At 39.5% G+C, this 12,359-nt stretch overlaps 1 protein-coding gene across 4 annotated transcripts in view; it reads left to right on the forward strand.

Moving 5' to 3' along the window:
- Positions 1 to 11,277, forward strand: part of HERC4 (HECT and RLD domain containing E3 ubiquitin protein ligase 4) — a 29,660-nt gene extending 18,383 nt beyond the window's left edge. For 3 of the 4 annotated variants that reach the window (XM_058810899.1, XM_058810900.1, XM_058810901.1), the window contains 11 exons: positions 446 to 562; positions 1,555 to 1,578; positions 2,074 to 2,172; positions 3,357 to 3,524; positions 3,621 to 3,764; positions 4,627 to 4,793; positions 5,578 to 5,644; positions 5,858 to 5,940; positions 8,215 to 8,398; positions 8,940 to 9,042; positions 9,925 to 11,277. In XM_058810899.1, the coding sequence (XP_058666882.1) occupies positions 446 to 562; positions 1,555 to 1,578; positions 2,074 to 2,172; positions 3,357 to 3,524; positions 3,621 to 3,764; positions 4,627 to 4,793; positions 5,578 to 5,644; positions 5,858 to 5,940; positions 8,215 to 8,398; positions 8,940 to 9,042; positions 9,925 to 10,133 (1,365 nt within the window). In that variant the 3' untranslated portion in view covers positions 10,134 to 11,277. The remainder of the gene's footprint in view (positions 1 to 445; positions 563 to 1,554; positions 1,579 to 2,073; positions 2,173 to 3,356; positions 3,525 to 3,620; positions 3,765 to 4,626; positions 4,794 to 5,577; positions 5,645 to 5,857; positions 5,941 to 8,214; positions 8,399 to 8,939; positions 9,043 to 9,924) is intronic. The other variant, XM_058810902.1, reaches the window with a different exon arrangement.
- Positions 11,278 to 12,359: the final 1,082 nt, after the last annotated feature.

Here is a 12,359-nt window from a genome sequence, read left to right on the forward strand (position 1 = left end):
CATCTCTCTTTTTTTAAGCTTATTGTTTTTAGATGGAAACTGTTCCTCTGCTCACAGGTGATAGTGTCCATACTATAACTAAGACTAGAGTTATTGAATCATAATTCTTTAACCTGTGTGAATACAGGAACAGGTATTTATATATTTATTCCCTTGTGCACATGAATGTGTGTACTATCACTGTTCCTCTGAGGTTTTCAGAGTGGCAGCCCTGTTATGCAATAACTGTAGTGCAGTTCCTTGTATTTTCCTTCACTCTTTGATGAGATTTTGAATAGTCCCTGTATCCATGTTTTTAACTTTTTTTTTGCTTTCTTGTAGGCACTGTTGTTTTTCTAGAATTTTTTTTGGTAGCTGGGTATCTGTGGCTGACGTATGAAATGCTTGAAAAACATGGAAAAATATCCCTTTGAAAGCTAATAAAAAATAAATTGCACTTTCTTAGGTGAATGAAAGAGGACAAGTTATACAGTATGACAGATTTTACATTCATGAGATACAAGATTTGATAGATATCAGAAATGACTATGCCAACTGGTTCCAGCAGCAGGTGTTGGGAATGGTAAGTTGTGTTGATTTTTATATTTGGGTTTTTGTGGGTGTTTTCTTCCCATGTTTCGTGTTTGTTTTATCCCTTTAAAGAAACCCATAGATTCTCTAAGCCTGGGGATTTTTTTCATAATTTTTTAAAAATTTTTTTTCATACAAATACCTTCAGAGATGAGCAGTGCTGAGCAGACTGGTGTCAGGTACTGGCTAAGGAGGAATTGTTAAGAAGGTGTTTTTCTCCTGGGGTGTCATTCCTAGGACTGACACTGCTCACTATTTGAATCTGTCAGTTAAAATGTGATTCAGAATACTGAACACTTGCTAAGTCAAAACCGTTGGGAATGTAAGAATCCACAGTAGGAAAACATGCAGAATAATCTGAATTGCCACATTAGACAGGTCCAGTCAGTGAGCAGGCTGCAGCTCTCTTGGGTAATGAGTGCAGCAGGAGCTGCAGGGGCAGATAACTGATGGAATTTCCTACTTTGAGTTTAGCAGCCACAACTGAGATAATTAATTCCTGCATCTGTAAACACAGAAGAGTGATAAGTGGGAGCAAATTAATGACTGTGCAGAGAATTAGTGAGTTGGATAGGTTTTTGCACAGTTCCTTAACTTTAGCTTTGAAAGAATATTGTAAGTAATTTAATAAGTTTTCTCTAGCCACCCATATTTTATTATTTTACAACAGTACCAGCAGATGTCATTAATTAATGTGTGGAAGTAAACATTTTAAGTGTGTAATTTTGTGCATCCAAGCAAACATGGTACTTTAGCAACCCTGTTTTTAAAGACTGATAAACAGGGTGTTGAAAGACAAGCTCGTATTTAATAAATTAATTAGAATGTTTATGGTTAATGTTTATTTCTCAGTAAACCTTCTCTTGGGGGGAAGCAGTAAATAAATATTTTTTGAATTCTACATCAGAGATGAGTAATTAATGCAGACACTAATGCTGCTTTTTCATCTTAATTGTTGCTACCTTTGTGCAAATGCTGTCATAGGATGTCAACCATGGATTAACTGAGGTAAGATTGGATGCAGTCTGATTTCTTTGGAAGAATGTAAGGAAATCAGAAATGTTAAGGATTGTCTGCTGTGTTCTGTTGGGAGTAAAGCTTCAAATTAGCCATGGCTGTAATCTGAAAAAAATCTTGTGGTGTAAAAATATGTAATTGTCTCTATTGCAAATTTGGAACAGCAGTTGGAAAAAAGGGCTACTTCTGTGCCCACTAGCTGCAATAACAGTTCTGAAGTAAAAATGTGCTAAGTGAGAGTGTTGTTTGTGCCTGGCTTGATTGAGTTTTGTTGGGTTTTTTTTTGTTTGTTTTTGGCTGAAGTACTAAACAATTAAAAATCTACTTCATGTTCTTTAGATGCTTTGGTTCTGCATTGATAATAAGTCAGGGTTGAGTTCTCTTTCCAGTAAAACAGATCTATTAAACGAGTGCTACTGTGGTTTTTTTAAGCAGGATTGTGGCTTTTGAATGAGCTGAGCTATGACATGGTTCTTCTCATTGCAGTTAACAGAGGTTCCTGTTATAATTTGCACATACCCATTTGTATTTGATGCCCAGGCAAAGACAACTCTCCTGCAAACAGATGCAATCATACAGATGCAGGTAGGAGGCTCTGTTTTTAATGGTTCATATTCATTCTTTTTTTTTTCCCTGAGTTGGGGACCCTGGGGGTTCCTGTTGTATTTTTTTGTTTGGCTGGTTGGTGGTGTTGTTTTGGGTTTTTTTTTTTTGTGGTTTGTTTGTTTGGTTTTTTGTTTGTTTGTGGGTTTTTGTTGGTTTTTGTTTGTGTTTTTTGTCGTTGGCTTTTTGTGGTGTTTTTTTTTTTTTTTAACTCTGTGCTATTTCTCCCCCCTAAAAATCAAGGATCTAGTTTTAATCTCAGGGTGTGCACACAATAGAGGGTAGTGGGGTTGGGATCACATTGAAATTAGACTGTTTTGTACTTGCCATACATTTCCAAGGAACTTCTTTCCTTTCAGTAGTGAGATGGTTTTTTTATGTGTTGTCAACCCACAGTATAGGTACAAAAACCCCAAAACCACAACCCAAACAAACCAACAAACATAAAACCCCAAGCAGCTCCCACAACCAGGGAACAACCCCACATCCCATATGAGCAGACTTGGAATATTACCTTGGGCATTGATCTGACTCTGAAAATAACCAGATGATGGAAGTCATGCTCAGGTAATGGGCTTGTGTAGGAAAATATTACCTTGCTAATTAATAATAAATGTCCTTTATGTGCCTTTAAAAATGGATGTGCACAGTCAGTAACCAACATTTGATGGATTCAGGGAAATGTTCACATTAAATGTTTCTATTAATAATATTAAATAGCATTAAAACACACAAACTCTCAAGAGTTCTCTGTCGTATTCAGAACATTTGCAACAGCATTTTCTTTTTCAAACAATTTTAATACAGAAATTATCATGCAAGTTAAATGAATTGCTTTTCATGCTGTGAGTTAGTTTTTAATGTATATTTGGTTTCATGCCACATTTATATTAAACAGCTTACTCTTCATTAGATGGAATGCAGGATCTTTGTGCTTCCTTTTGTTATCCAAGGTATTATGACTGGAATGTTAAAACCTGAGTTCTTACACTTCCCTGAGAGCAATGGGTAAAGGAAGAATATTTCCTAAAGTCAAATACTTGCTGAGATAAAAGGAATGCAGAGAAAAGTTGGGCGAATTCAGTAGTTATTGCCGTCTGCATTCTGCAGACAAGACTGCTGGCCAGGTGGTACTGACAGGAGCTTTTCACTTTGTTTTTCTGCAGATGGCTGTGGATCAGGCCCACAGGCAGAATCTGTCTTCTCTCTTCCTGCCAGTGTTTGAGTCTGTGAACCCCTGCCTGATAGTGATGGTGCGGAGGGACAACATCGTGGGCGACGCCGTGGAGGTGCTCCGGAAAACAAAGAACGTGGACTACAAGAAGCCCCTCAAGGTATCCCAGGACACTGCTCGGGGTGCTGCAGGATGCTTTTGGGCATCTTTGGACACTCTGTCTGCAGTGCAGTGCTCACTGAGGTGTGTGTTTCAGGTCATTTTTGTAGGGGAGGAAGCCGTCGATGCTGGAGGCGTTCGCAAAGAGTTTTTCTTGCTCATCATGAGGGAGTTGCTAGATCCCAAATATGGAATGTTCAGGTACTACGAGGAGTCCAGGCTGATCTGGTTCTCTGATAAGGTAGGCTGTGGTCTGTATTCGCTCATTTTAATTTACAGGATTTATATTAATAATATATGAACATTGTAGTTGGTGGTGGTTTTATTTCGTGAGTAGGAGCTGAAGCAAGTATTCTCAAAAAAGTTAAATTTCTTTGGCCATTGTTAGATCAAAACTTCCCTCATTCCTTGTTTACTCCTTACTGGTTGTCCCCAAGCCCTCCAGAGTTTTAGGAAGAAGTAACCAGAACAAACTGATTCCAAGGGCAGGGTCAGGAAGTCAAGGTGCAGAGACAAATTCTGGGGGTGGCCTGTTGAACAGGGCTCCCTGTGTGCACTTGCATTTATGGGTGATGGGTGCTCATGGAGTTGTACCTTATTGGAAGGTTTGATCCCTGACTTTTAAATCATCTTTCAAAGAACACTGACTGGGGTGGCTGGATCCCAAATACCTGAATATTTACATTCCCACAGTTGTGCTTAAAGCCTTGGTAATTAATTCTGAGGGTTTCGATAGTGAACTCCTCCCTCTTCCTCCCCAGAATAATTTGTTTTAAAATTGGCATCTTAAATCACTGAGCAGTGCAATAGGAAGTGACTGACAAAAGCAGAACCTTAGTGCAGTCTGGGTCCCCTGTAACACAGGATATGTTGCAGCTCAGCCTTTTTAATTTTAAGTAGAAAGGATTCTGTTCCCTTGGATTTCAGTCTCAGCTGGTTAAACTTTATTCTGTTTTCCTTGGTACTTACAGATACATACATATTTAAAGAAAATATGAATTAAATTCACTCAGATTATACTGTACTGTACATTTCTTCCTGCACTCTGCAAGGTTAAAATAACTTCTTTGTTTTAAACCATTTTGTCTGTTTTCTGTTCTTAGACCTTTGAAGACAGTGACTTGTTTCATTTGATTGGTGTTGTCTGTGGGCTAGCAATATATAATTTTACTATTGTAGACCTTCATTTTCCTCTGGCTTTGTACAAAAAGCTATTGAATCAGAAACCATCCCTGGATGACTTAAAAGAATTGATGCCAGATGTTGGCAGGTAAGCAAGAAAGAAAAACGGGTGTTGGTAGAAATTAATTTTGAAATCAGCATTTTCCTCTAGGAACATTACATTTCCTTTCCACAGTCACTGGGAAAACAGCTCAGAGTAAATTGCAGCCACTGTGTCATTTGGTGTAAATGTAATAAACACCTGTGTCCCAGTGCCTGGTGTTAGTGATTGTCTCTTCTGTTTTATGATCCTACAGGAATTTTAGGGGGAAAAAAAACCCTTGAAATTCAAACCCCTCGAGCTTTAGCCACTAATTTTATAAGCCTAAATGTGAACATAGTTTCATTCCTAAATTTAATCCATCAAGGAAATATTTTTGCTTATTTCAGGAACAAATGCATGCTAAATATTTACTTTTGACCAGGGATTTCAATAGGACTGACTAGCAGGTAGGAGGCTCAAATGAACAGAAAAGGCTGCTTGCTTGCCTCAGTGTTGTGGATGGCAAAGTTTTCATAGATTCAAGGAGAAATCAGAGGTGTCAATGGAAGAGCCAGCCAGTGGTTTTTAATTACCAGGTGCCTCTGCTTTGGGAACCCCTTAGCTGAAGTCTTAGGGCAGGAATGTTCTCTCTTCACCTCATGGGATAACCAAAATGAAATGATTGCTTGGAATTTCCCAGCACTACACAAGTTGCAAGTCAATAAGATAATGAATGAAATAACAGTAGAAAGATACTTTTTAAATTTGAATTATCAAAGCATAAAGAACACTTCAAAATAAATTCATTTTTCTTTCCCCTGGTGCAAGTATTTTGTAACTTATTTTGCAGGGGAATGCAACAGCTACTGGACTATCCAGAGGATGACATAGAAGAAGCATTTTGTCTTAATTTTACTGTAAGTTTTCTGTAGTGTTTGAAGTATGTCTTGCCAAGCTCACACCATCTATTTTAATTGCCTCTGATGGAGTGTTTGAACAAAAGCATCAGCAGCTGATTCCCATGGGGTTTAGCTCCTGTGTCTGCCATTCATGTTGCTGTTCACTAAGTGTTGGGAAGAAGTATTTATGCCATAAATAAGATTTGCACAATTTTTGTTTGTTTCAAATAGATCACTGTGGAAAACTTTGGTACAACAGAAATCAAGGAGCTTGTTCCTAAAGGTGCTGACATTCCTGTAGTCAAACAAAATAGGTAAGTTCTGTGGGTTGGTGTTGCTGGGTGCCCTGGGAGGGTTACTGGGCTGCTGTAAATGCCCTTTGCTGAGCTCTGACACTGCTGTGGGAGGCAAAGCCGCTCTGGCTGTTCTCCCAAGCTCTTCTCTGCTCTTGTCCTGTATTGACACAGACAGGCTGTGCCCCATCCCTGGCGGTGGACAGGGCTTGGACCAGCCTGGTCTGCTTGAAGATGTCCCTGCCCATGGCAGGAGGCTGGACTGGATCTCCAGAGGTCACCTTCAAGCCCAGTTATAAGATTTTATAAGATTAAAAATGTTTGAGGTGCTGGTGATGCCTTGGAGTGCCTGCCTAGGCCAGAGGCTGGACAAAGTTAAGAGAATAATGTGGGTATTTATTCAAGGCCTGGGCAGCCAGAAGCCTTCCAGAGGCTCCACCCAAGCTGGACAATGGTCACCAGTTTTTCAGACAGAGATCAGTTTGGTCTGTTTGCACAGGAGGGGTTAAAGCTCCAATTCCAGCCTCAGGCAGTGAAGTCATGTTCCCCCAGTTTGCTGCCCCCCACTTCACTGTTGTTTGTACTTTTTGGGGCCTGAGGCTGTCTTGGGGTCACAGGCCCAGAGGGGTTGTTTTGTCTAAATAAATGTGAAGGGAGTTAACTGACACTGTGTATGGAGTTCAGAGTTGTGCACTAATGCACTGCAAAATTAAAAGCTGAAGTCTTAAGGCATCACTGCAGGAAGCTTCATATCACTGAAATTCAGTAATGATGAGAACTCTGACTTGAGGGCCATTATTACAACTCCTCATTCATACATGAGTATTATTTCAGTGCAGTTTTCCCTTTGTGGAGTAGATAACATTAAATAAGTTAATCCAGTGTTGTTGTCAGAAGAGGAGTCACAGGAGGGATTTTTCCTCAGTCAAGGATTCTGTAACTTTTATTTATAAAAACAGTCTTCCCTGCCCTTTGTTCCCTTTCTGCTCCTGGAAGATAGGCAGAACATACCTGCTGGTGCTTTTGTCCCTTTTTTGCAGAATTTTCCAGTCTGTTCTTTGATCTTTATGAATTCTCTGTGCTTGTACTTCTCCCAAGCTAAAGAGAGAATTGAATGGAAAGAATTGAATGGAATTGAATGCACAGGGAAAACACTGCAGCTCTGCAGTTCTCTGGTGTAGGTTTGATGTTCTGTCACTAAGAGACTGTAAAATTGAGTTATGGGAAAGGTTTCAAGGAATGCCTCCTGCATTGCTACCACACATTGTCTTGCAGTAATGAAGAATTCCTCTTTCTCAAGCTCTAAATATTCCCTGATGCTTCAGTTAAATTTATAATATAAATTAGTTTATCACTGTGACTTTTCCCTGGAGCATCCTTGCACTTAGTGTTACACAGGTTACCTTTCCTCCATGGATAAGGAGATCTCATGGAGTGCTGAAGGGGAGCAGTGTGGATCTCCACTTTGGTCATCTCCAGCATTTTCAGTGCAGCAGCTGCAGTAAACACATCATCTAAATGTGTTTGTATGAGTCTGTAAACTGCTGGCGATGTTGCTCGGGGGCTGGGGGTGGTGTTGGAATGCATTCTGTCTCTGCACAGTGAACATGTGTTGGTGGGATGGCTGTAATGTGCAGCTGAGGGCACTGCCAGTGCAGAAACTGAACACTGAGCGCTGGCATTGATTCAGAAATCACCATAAATGCTGTATCACATCAAGGAGTTTCAGATCTCCCTTCAGTGCTGCTGGAGATGTTTCCAGCAGGATCTGAGAACTCCTTGTACCAAGCACAGATAACAGCCCATCTGTTCCTCACTATCCCAGCTCCTTGGCACTGGTCTTTTTGCTGTGCAAGACTCAAATGTCCTTTTGAAGTTGATTTGCATTTTTAGTGCAAATATGGTAATCTTTTTAATTTAACAAAATGGAGCAGTGAGTTTGATTAGTGGCTTTGAGGACACTCCCTGGAATTGAGGCCTTTCAGCTTGTTGCCACTGAGTCCAGTTCACTGCAGTGCACACAAGGGAGGTGTTTGTAGTGCCTGAGGTATATAACATTAAATGTTCCTGCTTTGGTGTTGCAGACTGCCTTTGGGGGTGTGTTGGGAAATACATTCATGTGCCATTTTATCTTCACTGTGGTTGTTACATAAAGCAGACTATACAATGTGTTGGGCTCCTGGTTGCTTCATTGTCTGTTCTGTACAGAAATGGCCACTGGTTTACTGGTAAAAGGATGACCTGTACTACTTCCTCTTCATTTCCTTAACATAATTTTTCTTTCTCTTTGTACAGGCAAGATTTTGTAGATGCATATGTGGATTACATCTTCAATACATCTGTGGCTTCCCTATACAGTGCATTCCATGAAGGCTTCCACAAAGTGTGTGGAGGCAAAGTTCTTCAGCTCTTCCAGCCCAGTGAGCTGCAGGCAATGGTGATTGGGAACACAAATTATGACTGGAAGGAGCTGGAGAAGGTAAGAACCAGAGTTAGCTTTTGCTTTTGTATAATTCTAATTTCAGGGTGCAAAAGCAGCTAGGTGTCCTCTTGAGCTCTGTTTTAATTAATGTGATTCCTGTTATTTATTGACACCTTGAAACATCAGTGAATGAAGGTCCTAAAATATTATTTACCTTCCTGCTTTAACTCTTTCCATCTAATTTCTGAAGGAAATCAGACTTAGAGGAGAGGCAGAAAAATCCACAGAACCCTGAGGCAACTATACAATCTTTCATATTAGACATGAGAAAGCAAAGTGATTGCACACAGTTATTAAAAGTAAAGATTCTCGATTGTCAGAGCTCAGTGAGACTTGGTCTCTGTTGGGATTGCACTGCTTTGCAGTACAGGCATCTGTCCCTGTATTGAATTCAGAATGAGCAGCTGAAGGAAATGGAGGGAGAAAAGTTGTAGTAGTGTGCCACTTGCTGTGTGCCTGCACACAAACTGCATTTGTTCTGCCAGCTTATCCAACTGTTCTGTGAGCAAGCAATAACCCCATTTCCTGCTCATTTTAGAACACAGAATACAAAGGAGAATACTGGGCAGACCATCCTACAATTAAAATATTCTGGGAGGTTTTTCACGAGTTGTCTTTGGAGAAGAAGAAGCAGTTTTTGTGTAAGTATTGGAAATTATTTCACAGAAGTTTCTAACTGAGCAGGATCACTGGGATTTCAGGCTCTTGCTGTACGAGGGCAGGTGTAAGTATTTGTAATGATGTGATTAACTATTTGGGGAAAAAAAAGCATGATAGAAAAAATTGATTGTGAGCTTGTCTCTGATTTTCTTGGGGGTGTCCTGAGTCATTCTGGGTGATGGGTAGTTACAGATCACAGTAGCTCAGAGCAGCATTAAAAAAAAGAAAAGTCAACCCCCCAAAACACCAACAACCTCATCTGCTGGTGGCATTTATTTGGTAACTAGGATATCTTTTCCTGTGCTTTGACATATAGTCCACATCCTCCAGGTTTTTCACTGCACAGAGATGGAAATTTGGAGTAGTAACTGATTGTGAATCTGTCAAGGTACTGATATAAGTGGTAATGTACAGGTGATAAAGTAATCAAAGCTTGTTGTGAGTGAGGATTTGCTTGGAATCGATCACAGATTAGTTTCCAATTCAGATAAATTACTGAACAAACTAATTGTGTTTACAAGATTCTTGGAAATGCTCAGTAAAGATGCAGCCAGTGGATTTTAAGTTAGAAGATTCTGTTGCATCAAAAACTTTATAGTATTTGAAGGACTGTTTGGTTTCATATGCTAAAATGAAATACTTTCCTTTATGGATCACTTGTTGTGTTACAGTTTTGAGCTCAGATGTAGAGGGTAGAGACAGGGTGGAGTCATTATTCCCTGTTTCCCAGAGTTCAGAGGATGTTGGTGTGAAAAGCTGGCCATTGCTGGAATGATTACAAAAGGCCAGCAATGATTAGAGCAGCATAAGTGACACAGACAGTCTTGAGCTAGTTATTACAAGCCTCTGTTTTTCCTTGGCAGTGTTTCTGACAGGCAGCGATCGGATTCCCATCCTCGGAATGAAGTGTCTGAAACTGGTCATCCAGCCAACAGGAGGGGGAGAAGATTACCTGCCCGTAGCTCACACTTGCTTTAATCTTCTTGATCTTCCAAAATACACTGATAAAGAAACCCTGAAGTCTAAGTTGATCCAGGCTATAGACCACTATGAAGGTTTCAGTTTAGTATAACTTGAGCAATGAAAGTTCCGTGTACCGTGGGATCATTGAGTTTTCGTGTCTTTCTTGTGGTGGTAAATTCAGTGGATTAAGTGATGCAGTTGATAATATAACTGATTATTTGCAAAAAATGTTCAGTGGTATGGATATTCATGAGAGCCAAAAAAATCATTTCCAAAACTGAGGAGCTGTCTTAATACATATACCTTCCTGTACAGAGCCATGTGGATTTTGCCATCTTACAATAAAAATGAGAGTATTGTGAATGGGAGTCAAGTTTCACTAACAAGAATTAACATTTCACCTTAAGCAAACAATTTGGCGTGTGAGTGCATGAGAGACTTGCTTCAGTTTTTCAAATCACTTAGTAAGAACATTTAACTTCTTCCCTGATAAATTCACTTGGTACCTTTTCATTTTGTAAATAATAAATTTTTGTGATAAAATAATTCTGTTCCAATACCGGTATGGTTTCTATTGCTTGTAATTGAATATGAGCTTATTTTATGGCTTTTAACAAAAAAAAAAAAAAAAAGTAATTACTCTGATTTCTGAAGATATCTATTTTTCTGGTTTGTTTTAAGAACCTTAATGAAAGTGATTGTTCAAGAGACATTCATCCTCACAATGTACAATCCATGAAGCAGTCACTTAGTGCTGATACAAAACCGCAGCCAATGGCATTTTTAATCTGTGGATGGACAAGCTGACTCGAGACACTGCTTTCTTTTTAAGGACTGATTCTGTAATTAAGTGGACACAGTTATAAAAGAGGTTAACTTATGATTTGAAACCTCTGCGGTCATGTGTCAAGAATACAGCTGAAAAGAAAAAGGTGCACCAGCCAATTGTTGCTGTCAAGAGGTTAAAACGTTTATTTTTAAATGCTGAAAGCGTAGTTTATGGTTTCTAATAGAATTTTCACTTTTTTCCAGATAAATGCATTTGAAATAACCTTTAACACCCCTCTCCCTTTTTTCTTAAGATTTTATTTTTAGTATAATTGCCCTGAGACGATTGTGCTTAGCTGGACACTTTTGGATTTGACTTTTCCTTCTCTGGTTAAATTCCAGATTTTGTGGTGTTAATGCATATGTGACTTGCAGCTGTGAAACAAATATTTATTTTTTTTAGATTTTTAAATGCAGTGAAAAAATTCAAGCTATAATAAAAGACTTGAATGAAAACCTTTGTTGGTTGATGTGTACGGATGCTTGCAGCAAGCAGAGTTCTTCAGCTGGAGAGGAACTTCAGTGCATTAAATTGGAGAGTACAGCTAGGAAAAGCAGGGAAATGCAGTCATTGCAATAAGCTATATAACATCCAGTTTCTGTGCTGGCAGTACATATTGATATAATACAAAGAAAAAGGTCAGTACAGTTAAAATCAGTGTTTTTCCTTAGCACTGTTTTTTACAGCTTTCTCACACAGTGTAACCTCTTAGTAATTTCTTTGTGTGCAGCCCATAGTCCATCTTTTCCAACTTTTGTTACCTGGCTCGGAATTCCTCCCTCTTGGAACAAACAAGAAACCAGCAAATACTAAAGCAGCTTAATCTTACTGTATGTGGAAGAAAGAAAAGGAGAGAAGAAAGAGGAAAAAAAGGGTATTATGCAGTCATTTTACCAGGTAATACCAAACCACCATTTTTAATTATGAAACACCAAAAGTTAGCTATTCAAAAGTTAGGAAGTGGCTAATGTAAAATTATCTTCTTCCTTTCTCCCCTGTGTATTATTGCGTGTCCAAGTGCTGGGTTTTTCCCATGGGAGCCTTGTTTCCTTTGCTGCTGGTGTTTGCTCAGTAAGAAGGGCTTGCTGTGCAGTTGTGATTTAGTCCATATCATGCAAATCCAGTGGTACATGTATGTGTTTCATTTCCCTGTGGGATATTCTCTGGTTTTTGCTGTATTGGATTTCTAGTCAATGTCAGTGTTAACCTGAAGGGTGACTAAGGAACCTCACTCTGTAAGTGAGGGCTCAATGGCAGAATCCAAGCTGTAATTCACTTGCCCAATTTAGGATGCACTAAACATCATAGATGTCCTTCGTTTCTGATGTGCAGTTCTTGCTGACTAAACTGCTGTGCCACGTGCTTCATGTAGCTGCAAAAATTTCTCCATCATGAGGCAGACACATTCCTTAGTCTCTTGGAACATGAGTTTGGGAGGAGGGTGGTGGTGCTGGTTGATTTAACATCAGAGCCCACTGGCAGAGCAAGGCTGGAGCCACTTCCCTC

Source organism: Ammospiza caudacuta, chromosome 9 (genome assembly GCF_027887145.1).
Source record: "Ammospiza caudacuta isolate bAmmCau1 chromosome 9, bAmmCau1.pri, whole genome shotgun sequence".
NCBI classification, from domain to species: Eukaryota; Metazoa; Chordata; class Aves; order Passeriformes; family Passerellidae; genus Ammospiza; species Ammospiza caudacuta.